The 13,590-nt window shown below is 41.8% G+C and overlaps 1 protein-coding gene across 2 annotated transcripts in view; it reads left to right on the top strand.

The window, feature by feature from the left end:
- The window catches only part of MYPN (myopalladin), a 63,880-nt gene extending 56,119 nt beyond the window's left edge, over positions 1-7,761 (top strand). For both annotated transcript variants that reach the window (XM_024765544.1, XM_024765545.1), the window contains exons 16-19: positions 50-257; positions 1,833-1,998; positions 4,626-4,759; positions 7,592-7,761. In XM_024765544.1, coding sequence (XP_024621312.1) covers positions 50-257; positions 1,833-1,998; positions 4,626-4,759; positions 7,592-7,761 — 678 coding nt within the window. The remainder of the gene's footprint in view (positions 1-49; positions 258-1,832; positions 1,999-4,625; positions 4,760-7,591) is intronic.
- Positions 7,762-13,590: the final 5,829 nt, after the last annotated feature.

The raw sequence follows: 13,590 nt of genomic DNA, 5'->3' as shown, positions 1-13,590 counted from the left end.
TGTCTGTCATCGATCTGTCATTTGCCTCGTCTGTCCTGTTGCTTATTAGGTGAGTGGCTTGCCGCCTCCGGAGCTGACGTGGCTGCTCAACGGCCAGCCTGTGCTCCCTGACACCTCCCACAAGATGCTGGTCAGGGAGACTGGAGTCCACTCTTTGCTCATTGACCCGCTCACTCAACGTGACGCAGGGACCTACACCTGTGTTGCTACCAACAAAACCGGGCAGAATTCCTTTAGTCTGGACCTCACTGTAGTAGGTAAGGTTTGCTGCTGGGACCCCTAAACGTAACTCCGTCCAAGGTGATTACGGTAACATGCAGAGCCTCTGATGTAATCCCTTAGTCCTTTGTCCCATGGAGTCTCATCTTAGTTTCTCCTTCACTGTAATAAGGGCCATGTTTCCTACGTTGCTTTCGAAAACATATCAGTAAGCTAAACACATAATCTGGTACTTTGTGTATATCATGCTTGCAATAAATGGTAGTCATTGTAATTACTAATTGACTATCACTAAATTCAGGTCACTTGCCCTATAGCCCATGGCTCCTGGAACACTCCAGGGTCTCCCCCCACCCCAAGCTTCCATGCCTTGGCATCCGTGGTCCCTCTACGTGGAATGCCCTTCTTTGCCTAGCAACCTCCTACTCATTCTCTAAGACTTAATTCAAATGTCACCACAAAGGCACAGTGGATCCACCAGGTTACATCCTCCTCTGTTTCCATAGCACTTAGTAAAGGAGAGACTCTTACAGCACTCATGGCTTCGGTGTAACTATTTCCCCTTTTGCCTCCCTGAAGACACCATGAGCCTCTGAGGTCAGAGATTCTGACGTTCTTCTGTGTATCTCTGACGTCTGACTCAGTGCCTGGAATGTGGAAGGCACTTGAATCTGTAACTACACAACCAAACCCTTACCTTATAAGATGATGTGAACAAAACACTGTCATGTCCACAGATAAGGACAACAAGTCACTGTCACCTGGGAGGTGTCAGCCCCTCGGGGCAGTAGCCCAGCCAGAATTAGATTTCAGAATGTATGAAATCTTGTGCTGGGCTTTCTCCCGCTGTCTCCCTCGTATGGCCCCTGAAGGAAATCAGGGTAGCTTCAGAATGCTAATCCTCTCTCTAAGCTAGTAGCTGTCTCCTCAGTATATTTTTTTCTTTTTCTCATCGTTAATTCCATCTCACCAACAGAGTAGGAAAAGCTCATTCTGCGAGGATACGGTGATTGAGGCTTTTACTCTTTTCCCACTATTTTGCTATTGACTAGGGAACCCTGAGATATGAGGTAGCTTTGCCTTAATTGGTTCTGTGGGGGGAAAAAAAGCCTCCTTAGGAAGCATAATTTGTGTGTGTGATTTTTTTTAAATAGTATACTTCTTTCAACTTTTCTGTAGCTATAAAATTTTTCAAGATAAAAAGTTGAGGGAAAATTAATATATCTTCTACAAAATAAACTCCTCTAAAAAAGAAAAAAGAGATCTATTTAGTACATATCATATACTGTTTCTCAAAATTTACTGCTGAGCAATAAAAGAAACTCCCTCAATTCCACACCTACCATATGCATCCCATGTGTGTGACCCAAATCCTTAAGTGTAGTCCCTCATAAGATAGGCAGAGACAGTTTCCTCATTTCTTTTTTATCAAGCTTCACTTCTGGAGCTTTGATCAAGGCCGTGATCTTCACTAAGAGGCTTGAGACGTGTTCTAAAGAAGAGGCAAAGGTGGGTGGGTGCTCACTCTGCTAGATTCCAGAACTGTAATTTGTTTGAGGCATGGACCCCAAGGCACTTACTCTTCAAACTAGCACTGCCCTTCTCTCATTCAGCCAAAGAAGTGAAGAAAGCACCTGTAATCCTGGAGAAACTGCAGAACAGCGGTGTTCCCGAAGGCCACCCAGTGAGACTGGAGTGCCGGGTGATAGGCATGCCTCCACCTGTGTTCTACTGGAAGAAAGACAATGAGACCATCCCTTTCACCAGAGAGAGGATCAGGTACAGGCTCCACCCTCGGTCAAGTTCAGAGGCTTGTCAGGCCGCCCAAATAAGTCTGTAGCCTTTTGAATCTGGTTTCTTTCACTTAGCATAATGTATTTGTTTCACACGTTACTGTGCTTATCAAGAATTTATTCCTTTCTGTTGCTGAGGGGTAGCGCATTGTACAGATGTCCCACAGTTTTAAAACCTTAATTTTTTAAGCTTAAAAAGGTATGAGGAATTTATAAAGATTGTGCCTATTTTTTGTCATGTGTCTTCAGTCATATTAGCACACAGAAAACCTTTTGACAGTAAAAAGCTAAAATAAAATAAAGCAAAATAAAATATTAAAGTAATACTCCTTCTCCATCCATCACTACATGGCTGTTTTTTAAGTAACTTTAAGGATCCAGTTTCTGAAAGTGGGTGCTTTCCTTAATTTCCCCTAACCATCCTTCATTCTTTGCCATTTTGGTTTTATGCTACAAAGGCAGCTTATGTACAGAAATTTCTACTGAGAATTATTTCTTCACAGTAAACTGAATTTGTCCTAGAAAATATTGGGTTTTACAGAATCTGGGCATCTAAAAAAGTCTATGTACATATAGGTCAGGGTTTTTCTCTGGTAAAATATAAGCAAGAACAGAGAATATTCTTGAGTTAACACTTAAGTGTAAATTAATGAAACGTGTCAAACACAGCCTGAAATTCTGATGTAATTATCTAGGATTGCAATATGCAGTCAAGGTTAGTTAAGAACTACTGACATAGAGAAAACAGAAGGAAAGAACATGCTGATTTGCTCCTGAACTGTATTAAGCTAAATGCTGCACATGCCCAGTTGGATATATTAAGAAATACCCCCTCCACCCTAAAGACTGCATACAAAAACTATTAGAACTGATAAACAAATTCAGCAAGGTAGCAGGATACAAGATTAACATACAGAAATCTGTTGCATTTCTTTACACTAACAATGAAATATCAGAAAGAGAAAGTAAAGAAAAACTTTACTTTAAAAGTAAAGAAAAAGAAAGTAAAAAAAAATCCATTTTAAAATTGTATCAAAAAACATAAAGTACTTAGGAATAAACCTGACCAAGGAAGTGAAAGACTTGTACGCTGAGAACTATAAACATGGATAAAGGAAACTGAAGATGCTACAAAGAAACGGAAAGATGTCCCATGCTCTTGGATATCCCAGCGTGGTATTGGCACAAAAACAGCCATATGGATCAATGGAACAGAATACAGAGCCCATAAATAAACCTACACACCTAGAGCCAATTAATCTTCGACAAAGGAGGCAAGAATATACAATGGAGAAAAGACAGTCTCTTTAGCAAGTGGTGTTGGGAAAGCTGGACAGCCGCATGTAAATCAATGAAGTTAGAACACTCGCTCACACCATACACAAAAATAAACTCAAAATGGATTAAAGACTTAAATATAAGACATGACACCATAAAATTCCTAGAAGAGAACATAGGCAAAACATTCACTGATATAAATCATACCAATGTTTTCTTAGGTCAGTCTCCCAAGGCAACACTGTAGAAATAAAAGCAAAAATAAACAAATGGGACCTAATGAAACTTATAAGCTTTTGCAGAGCACAGGAAACCATAAACAAAATGAAATGAAAACATACAGAATGAGAGTAGATATTTGCAAACAATGTGACCAACAAGGGCTTAATTTCCAAAATATACAAACAGCTCATACAGCTCAATGTCAAAAAACAAACAACCCAATCAAAAACTGGGCAGAAGACCTAAATAAACATTTCTCCAAAGAACACAGCCAGATGCCAACAGGCGCATGAAAAGATGCTCAACACTGCTAATTATTAAAGAAATTCAAATCAAAACTATAATGAGGTATCACCTCACACCAGTCAGAATGGCCATCATCAAAAAGTCTAAAAATAATAAATGATGGAGAGGGTGTGGAGAAAAGGGAACCCTCCTACACTGTTGGTGAGAATATAAATTGGTGCAGCCACTATGTAGAACAGTATGGAGGTTCCTTTAAAAACTAAAAATAGAGTTACCATATGATCCAGCAATCCCACTCCTGGGCATATATCCAGAAAAGACAAAAACTCTAATTCAAAAAGATACATGCACCCCAATGTCCACAGCGGCACTATTTACAATAGCCAAAACATGGAAGCAATTTGAGTGTCTAGGAAGGAAGGAAGGAAGGAAGGAAGGAAGGAAGGAAGGAAGGAAGGAAGAAGGAAAAGAAAAGACCCCACCCACGCTAACAGTCCATCCATCCCTGGACTCTCGTTTTGGTCTACTTTCCCGTAGCTTTTTAACAAAGTTCTTATTGCAATGTCCAGCCTGGTTCGGAAAAGAGATTTTCTCTGTACTTTGGTTGTGACAAGTGGGAGTCCTCCTGGGAGGAGAGTGGAGAGGGCAAGAACAGGTCTCAGCCATGGCTACTGACCCTCTTCTTTCCACCTTCAAGTTTGCCCCTGATGCTTGCTTCCAGCTGAATCCCCTTCCCTCCTGCTAGGGTCAGGGAGGCGAGGAGAAGCACTGCACTGCCTGACTTGCCCGAGTTTCCCGGAGCCCTAAACTCGACAAGGCCGCTTCTGCCCCCAGATACAATACGGATACATTCTTTCTTTTCTCCAGCATGCACCAGGACACAACTGGGTATGTCTGCCTCCTCATTCAGCCAGCCAAGAAATCAGACGCTGGATGGTACACATTGTCAGCCAAGAATGAAGCCGGCATCGTGTCATGCACTGCCAGGTTGGATATATATGGTAAGTATAATGGCATCGGTTGATCTGTGTGGACAGGCAGCTTAAAAATCTTTTTGGGGGGAATTCTCTGGTTGTCCAGTGGTTAGAACTCGGCGCTTTCACTGACTAGGCCCCGGTTCAGTCCCTGGTCAGGGAACTGAGATGCCGCAAGCTGCACGGCGTGGCCAAAAACATCTTTTTTCTTTTAGGATAGGTGTAGTATGTTTTCATAAATGAATTGGTTAGATCATATTTTAGTGCTTAAGAAATGGATTTTTTAAGTCATTTTATCCTGGTCACCTCAGGCTTCTGCACACTCTTTCATTTCACTAGAAGGTTAATCTTCTTCCAAAAGAGGTTAATTTTTCTGTACTTCTAATACTAGGAATTACAACTACTTCAGAGTGTACCTGTGCTTGTACTTCTAATCACCCAGCATCTTCATGCCATCTCCTTGCTGCCATGGGTCACCCACTGGAACTCCCTCCCCACTGCCTGTTATTCCCCAGTCACACCACCACCCAGCAGAATTTTCCAGACCCTATTCATTTGTTAATTAATTCCACAAATATTTATTACTCCAATCTCACAATCAGACTAATAACAGAGAGCTGTCCTAATGATACTGATATCAGATGACTTTTGTACAGTGACTTGTAATTTATGAAATGGCACCCTAAGATCCTCCTAAACCCATGAGATTATAATAATTGTTGTTACCCTCATTTAAATGCAGAAGAAATGCAGAGACTCAAAGAGATTAAGTGACTACAGCTGGAATGCAAATCCAGGTTTTATATCATTCCTTTGAGCCATGTTTCTAATTTTCAAAAACATTTAACAAATTAATCTTTATTAATGTATTTGTGTACTCTACTCCTCTCCTCTATAATTTTGACATTAACTGGTATTTTTGAAGACATATTCCTTAACCCAAGAGTAAACCTTTTTTTCCCCCCTCTTTTAAAAGAACTAATTTGTTGGCTTAATAAGTTTCTTATTCACTACTGGTTTAACATGATTAATCAGAATAACAAATAAGAAACAGTAACTCTGCCTAGAACCTGAGGTCCCTGCTATTTATAGGTGCACCCGCCTCCCCCCCTTTTTCATTTTTTTGGCCGTGCCGCGCGCCATGCAGGATCTTAATTCCCCCACCAGGGATCGAACCCGTGCCCCCCTGCAGTGGAAGCGCGGGGTCTTAACCGCTGGACCGCCAGGTACCTCCTTTCTTTGGTACCATACAGGAGGGGTCTTGGCCTGCCATTTTCCCTAAGTCTAATACTTAGAGAAAATACATAGCTTTCTGGTTATCTTCCTTAATTCGTGGACTTGAAAAGAAATTCAGCCGTGAGGGACGCTGGCTCGAATGTACTTTCCCCTGGGAGGATCCGAGGAGAGACACGCCAGTGATATGTTTCTTAATCCAGGCTAATGCCTTACCATTTCACCCACTTCATCATGTCAGAAGGAAACAGGTCTCCAACTAAGAAACTCATACCAATAAGCCCTGAAACTGATGACTCTTGTCGCAGTCCTGCTCATCCGCGGCGGAGTCCCCAGTTCAGTTAGTCCTGGCTCACCTCTCCCTGGCTCCCGTCCTGATTCCACAGCACTAACAACGCGAAGCGCTGAATCCCCAGCTGGGACCGGGGAGTGGGGCAAAGCATGGAGGATTGGGGGTAAAATCAATCCCGTACGGCCCCCCGCAATCACTTCCTACCTGTCCGAGGAACGGGGACAGTACGCATCCGTCTCTCTTCGAAAAGAGGGATTCTAATAGTACCTGCTATCAGGTTAAGGTGTCCGAGAGAGCCAGGAAAGGCTAAGGGGCGGAGGGCGGCGGGGAGGGACTTAAACCAGTTCATGGCTGCCTTACTGAGTGCCTGCTCTCTCGTGGAATCGCTGTAAGTTTTGTCCTGTTTTGTAGCTTTCAAATTTTGATTTTATCAATTCACTCAGAGGCATTTAGATCCCGAAAAACTTATTCAAAAGAATGAAATCAACAAAGGACCCGTTTATAAGTGGGAATGCTACAAGGGTCCATAGCTTCGTAGGACCCAGAGCGTCCATGTTTCCCACCTGGTGCTTCCCCTTCTCCACAGCAAGGTTCTTGGAAACCTCATGAGAAGACTGCTTGGTAATTTCTGAATCAGTGACAGCACACAGGACTGAGCAGCTTGGATGGATATTTCATTCAGGCCATGTTCAAGCCTAAGGATCCTGGCTGCTAAAACCAGTGTCCCCTTTGGACAGTGCTTGGTGAACGTGGAAATTCTAATATTCCCTTTTGTCCCTGAACCATGGTTGATTGCACATAAGTTACTTTTCAGTCTTCTTGCTGTAGCTCATTAGAACCTGATTAGGGCGGTAGGTAGGTGATCGCTGATTAGTATGATCAGGTGTGCGGTCAGAGGTCTGGACTCATCTTTTGGCTTCCATTTCCATAGATTTCTCATCTCCACCTTCTGAGGTGCCCTGCCTTGAGAGCCTACCGCCCTCTCTACACCGCCCTCCACCCAGCAGACTCCATGCTAGGTCAGGAGAAAATTTTGAGAAATCACCCTAGTCACCCACTGTTCCTTCTTACAGTCCCAGATTTTACTGGATTAGAATCATAGGGTTTGGAATTAGGGGATTAAAAAATCACCAGCCCAATTTCCCTCTTCCCAACAGGGAAGGAGAGATTTTATTTCTCTCTTTTACAAATGAGGCATTTCAGACCCAGATATATTTCAATGCTTTACTAAGATTCCACAGAAAGTGTTGGCATGAGCACAGAATGCACCCCTGACGTGTACCTGCTAGACTGTATTCCTTTGATTGTAACACATTATTTGGTCCATTTTCCAGCTCAGTGGCACCACCAGATCCCACCACCCATGTCTGTCCGGCCCAGTGGCAGTCGCTACGGATCTCTCACCAGTAAAGGACTTGACATTTTCTCTGCTTTCTCCTCCATGGAAAGCACAATGGTGTATTCATGCTCTTCTCGGAGTGTAGTGGAGAGTGATGAACTTTAAGAATGTCTGGGTGCCTGCTGTGTAAGGGGGTGGACTGTGGAGGGGGAAGGAAGACCAGCCAGATAAGATGGTTTCCAAGCAACTGGATTTGAGTAAGTTCCCACACTGCCCGACCTGTGGCAAGGAGAGCTTTGAGTAAGTCAGCTGGGGACTCGTGCATTCTCAGCTCAGGGAGAGATGGAGGGCTGTGCCTTTTAAGATTCCAACAAAATGAGAAGACAATACCGCTGAACCAAAGATGTCATGCAGCTGCCATCCACTGCTTTGGGAAAAAGCTAGCATGCTTCCCTGCCCCCTGCTGCGTTGGGGTATTCAGGCCCTCCTAGGAGCAATTAGGGGTCAGATGCTTGGGCTGAGAGGAGTCGGACAGTAGTGACCTTAGGAATCACTAACTCACTAAACAATGCAAAGGAAAAAGTCAGGGGGCTCTCCACCACCTTTCACTGATTGCATCCATAGCAGTAGTTTTGGTGGATTGATTAAATCAGCTTCTACTTAGCACTAGGAGTCTGTGCCATACAACTCACATACGTGGAGAAGCACTTTTGATTTGCTTACCCTGGGTGTACTGAGCCACATAATAAAGTGCCAAAATGTGATTGAGATACAAAAAAAAAAAAAAAAATCACTGGAACACTAAATATTGCACAGTGCACTTATTCTATAGCCAAAACAGGGACCCACCACCCTGCCTGTACCATTTTCTTTTGGATACAATGGTAAGTGGTTTTTTTTCTGACTATATATATATATATATATCCCTAGGCTCTAGAACTAAAGGGTTGTTAATAAACCAACCAGAAGGAAATCTTCTGCGGGGTCTTCTGCGGGGTCACTTTTAAAACTACAAGCTTCAGTTGCCACTTGCAAAAATATTCAGGCATCATCATCATCTGCCCAGAGAATATTGGCTCTCCCGCTTCTCCCCTTGCCCCCAAAGTCTGCAAGTATATGAAGCAGTGAGAAAGGAAGAAATGCAAACTAGAAGAGGAAGTGATGGGAGAGTGGTTTTTGTTTTTTCATTTGCCCGAGCAAAGCAGTGGCTGTAGAGGGAGAGGTCTTTAATAGTTGTGAACTGCTCTGAGATCATTAGTCAAATTGCATTTTCTGTACAGAAAATATTATGCTAACTGAGAAAGTGGGAGGGACAGGGAATGTGCATCTTTATTCTAACCCACTAATTCAAAACCTGCCTCTCCACTTAAGGAATTTTTAGACTTAAGTTCACTGTGATATCCCAGTGCCTAGAAGAGTGCTTAGCACAAAGTAGACATTCAATAACTATTTGTTGGATGAATGAATCTTATATTAGAGAAATCTACAATGTATGCACCAGTCAAAAAATTGCCCTAGGGATGGTCATCACGGCACGGTTTGCTCCAGATTCACCAGGGAAATGAATTGGAGTCTCTGTTACCAACTCCTTGTGCCCAAGTCCTTGGTGTTCTCTGAGCCAGACATCCTCAGCTGGCATCTTACTCAAGTGAACAAATAGTAATTGCTTAGAAAGGCTTGAAATTTTCTTCACTTCAAGGCAAGGATTTCCAGTATAAAAATAAATTCATTCACTCAAAAAATCATTTGTGTGTCCACTCTGTATAAGACGCTATGCTAGAGACTATGGGCCATGCACAAATATGATAAGACACAGTCCCTGCCTGCAGAAAGCTTACAATCTAGTGGGGGAGGTAAGAAAAAAGGCATGTCAAGTGCTGCTTCTTTGGCCAAAAGTCTATTTTTTATTAAAGGGAAGTTTCTAGTACTCTTCATCCTGTATTTTTCCTGACTCTAAAATCATCTTAATTATTTTCAATCTTTATTTCTTAATTAAATAAAAAACCATAAGTTACATCCTTAAGAAATAAAGATTTCAGCCAATTATTTAGCAGAATTATTAGACTTTTTCCTTTCTTATGTATGCAGGAACAATAGTAAAAGTATAGGCAACTGTAATGAAATTGAATGCATTCCATACAGAATGCACCCTGTAAAATATTCTGTTTCTATATTGGCTTCTATTATCAAATCTCTTTATGACCAAAGAGCATTTTCTAACTCCAGGACTGCTTCTCCACAGCTGGACACCCAACCTCCTCATCACATCTATTAATGTAAACTCTAGACAGTCTCCTATGAGAGGATATTCTTCATCTCTCTATGTATTCGCTTTCTGAATATTTTTTTTTCTGAATCTTTTTTATCTGTTGTTTTAGTGTTCAACAGTGAACTATGATAAATATTACATTTGGCCACTAGATGGCACTGTCGAACCTAAAATATAACAAGCTTTAAAATTCCTCGAATTTGAACTTCCGGATTATGTTACAGGAAAGTTTCTCAACCTCAGCACTCTTGACATTTGGGGCTGGATAATTCGTTGTTGTGAGGGACTATCCTGCACGCTGGAGGATGTTTAGCAGCATCCTTGGCTTCTACTCACTGGATGCCAATAGCAGAGCAACCCCTCCCCAAGTTGTGGCCACCCGAAATGTCCCCAGACATTGCCATATATTCCCCGGGAGGCAGGATCCTCTTTGTTGAGAACTACTGTGTTGAACAAATCCAAATTCTATTGGAATTCAATTACAACGAGGAATACTTATATAAGAAATTTTAGTTCTGCTGGATATGTGTGGACTCAACATATCCAAAATCAGATTCATCATCTTCCCTTTCATAAACCATTCATCATCCTAGTTTAATGATTTCTATTAATGGCACCATCACAGTCCTAGTAATCCAAATAAAGAGTATCCAAATCATTTTTTGCTTCCTCTAATCAATTGACAAATCATGTTAATTCTAACTCGATTATTTCTTTTATATTCAGGCCTTCTTTCTGTCCCCCTGTGGTTCCCCAGTTCAGACTTTCATTACTCTCTTAATTTCCCTCAATTCTTCTGACTTCAACCATAATAAGAGACTTCTAATTGGTCTTCCTGCCTCTAGTCCTGCTTTTTCTCCCACTCAAATCTAGCTGAGATCTCAGCATCAGATCATTCTTCCTGAAGTACTGCTCCAATCATATCATTCCCCAATTTTCGAACCCCCAGTGGCTCCTTGGAGCCAACCCAGGCCAGCTGTTCTGTCCTGTGCTACTCAAGCCTTGCTTCAATATGATCCCAAAGCTTTTTATCCATTACTCAGAAAACACACCCAGTGCACCAGCAAAGTTAACACAGGCCTCAGCTTTCCAGCCACATGGCTCTTTTTTGCCTCCAGCTGGAAGGCTTTCTCCCCAATCCCCACCTACAGAAACCTTACCTGTTCCTTAAACATCTCAAATGCTACTTTACTGCCTCTATGAAATATTTTCTGACCCCCCCAGACCCCAATAAAATATAATTCTACTTTTTTTGAAATCTTATAGCAAATTTCTTGAGTCTGGAAAAAGAGAAGATGAATTTGTATAGTATTTTATATAAAACACAGCCTCTATATACCTGCCTGACTCTCCCCTTGCACTAGCCCAGTCTTGCCTGCACTAGATTTTAGCTATTTGTTAGTAAGGACTGTGTCAAAAGTTTGCCTTATACAGAGTAGGCACTCAATAAACATTTATTGACCTAAATTGGACTTTAAAATTCTATGTAAGTCAGTATGTTTCCATATAAAATGAATTGAGTCCAGAGCAGTGGTTTTTAACCTTGGCACACTAGAATCTCCTGGGGAACTTTAAAAAATCCCAATAGCCATGCCACAACCCCAAATCACTGTCATAAGTTCTGGGGTTCTGGCATAGGCATCAGTATTTTTAAAGCTTCCCAGGTGATTCCAACGAGCAAGTGAGATTGAGAAGAATCATTTTATTACCATGATTTGATCACAGAACTTACCCTAAAAGGTCCGAAGGGCTGCAGATAGCATAGGCTGTAGCGTTGGCGTCAGTGAAGAATGTACTTCCTCCTTGTTGCACGTGCAGTGCATGTCTGGAAAGTAGAAATAAACATGCACTTTGGCCTTATTAGATCCTACTATTTTGCACTACACTTGTTGGACATGCAGCATTCATGAAGCCCTCGGAGAAATCTCCAAAACTGCAAAAATGGCCCGGGGAAAGAGGGAAAGTTGGTACAATCCTTCTGGCCCTTTTTTCAAAAAGCTATGCAGATCTCATAAGCACCCTTCTTTCCAAACAAGTGAAGGGCTTTTCATAATTTGGTTAGTCATGGAAATGGGGATCAGAGGGAAAATGGAGAAAGAAAATGCAGCATTAAAACCAAACCGCCGGACTTCCCTGGTGGCACAGTACTTAAGAATATGCCTGCCAATGCAGGGACACGGGTTTGAGCCCTGGTCCAGGAAGATCCCACATGCCATGGAGCGACTAAGCCCGTGTGCCACAACTACTGAAGCTGGCGTGCCTAGAGCCCATGCTCCGCCACAAGAGAAGCCACCGCAATGAGAAGCCTGCACACCAAAACGAAGACCCAATGCAGCCAAAGATAAATAAATTAATTAATTAAAAAAAAAAAAACCAAACCGCCAAGCAGCTAATAGAAGAAAGACTACTTCCTCCTTTTTTGTGTCTACATGTCCAAGCTACAGTGTCTGAGCTCCTTTCTGCTTCTATCCCCATTCCGTGTTTTTCTCTGAGATGCCCTGTGCCCCATGTTCTGTAACCCCCCATGCTGTAACCCATCCCCTCACCGCTTCCCCACAACCTGCCAACATGCCTCATGCTCCAAAATGACCTAACTCCTGTTCCATGCATCTTGGCTTAGGGATCAGAAGAAAGCAGTCCAATTGAACAAATCCTGAATGCCTGAGAGTCTAACTTCACAGAGGAGCTGAGCTTTTAAAAGCAGTTGCTTCTTACTTCCATAAACTTCTAATAGATGGAACTGCTGGCAAAAGGAAAAAAAAAAAAAAAAATCAGGCCGGGAGGGGAGGTCTAGAAAACTGAGTCAGACATCCAAGTTATTCTGGTTGATCACAGCCTCCTCCTGTCCTCTTCCTCCCTACACACTCCCAAAGAACCTTCCAAGCTGAGATCCTGGCCTGAGTCTGTTTGTATATGGGCTATTTATAAGTTGGTTGTAAACTCAAAGGCAAATTTATTCATAATGACCTTTATTCAAGGTCCCTTCAGGGGTAACCTGGACTCAAAGTATTTCCACTTATGGTCGAGCTGAAAATCACTGGGCCTCACCAGGAAGATGAACAGATACTTAGATTGCAATAGAGCTTGTTGAAGTCCTTTTCACCACTGATTGCCTTTTCTTGTTTTAAGTGGATCAATATTTCAGAAAGTTAATTACTGAAGCATTGCTTGAAGAATCCCAAGCATCTTCTAAACTTTGACAATGCAGTGGTCATCAGTATGCTTAAAAAAAGTTGCTACTACCATGTTTTTTAAAAAATCTGTGCGATGCAAAAAAAAAATGCATATTTGTTAAAAATATGTTTGCCTCCTTTTTCTGCCTAATTATATTAGTTAGCATACTTGGTCTTATAGAACCATAAACAGGCTGTTTTTTGTTCATATGTAAGTAATGGCCACTTCAAACTCCGAAGAGCAATAGCCTTGAAATTGCAAGAAATAGAGAAAGAACACACTTTTCAATCCTCTGAGAATTGGGCCATAAATGCTGAGTATAAGCAATAAAGAAAATTGCTGTACTGTAGAGGCATACATACTAATTTGCTAAAAGATTTAACATACAAGTGAGTAGAAAATGTTTCCCTAATAGTAAAAACTAAAATATTTCAACATTATTTGACAATAAATATTTGACAGTTGACATAAATGGGCATTTTTCTTTAAAATGCAGAAAACAGTGCTAGTTTCCAGGTATAAAGATTGCTTTTTGATGATGATTGAACTGA

This window comes from Neophocaena asiaeorientalis, unplaced genomic scaffold (genome assembly GCF_003031525.2).
Source record: "Neophocaena asiaeorientalis asiaeorientalis breed wild unplaced genomic scaffold, Neophocaena_asiaeorientalis_V1.1 scaffold31, whole genome shotgun sequence".
NCBI classification, from domain to species: Eukaryota; Metazoa; Chordata; class Mammalia; order Artiodactyla; family Phocoenidae; genus Neophocaena; species Neophocaena asiaeorientalis.
This window is presented reverse-complemented; position numbering and strand designations above follow the sequence as displayed.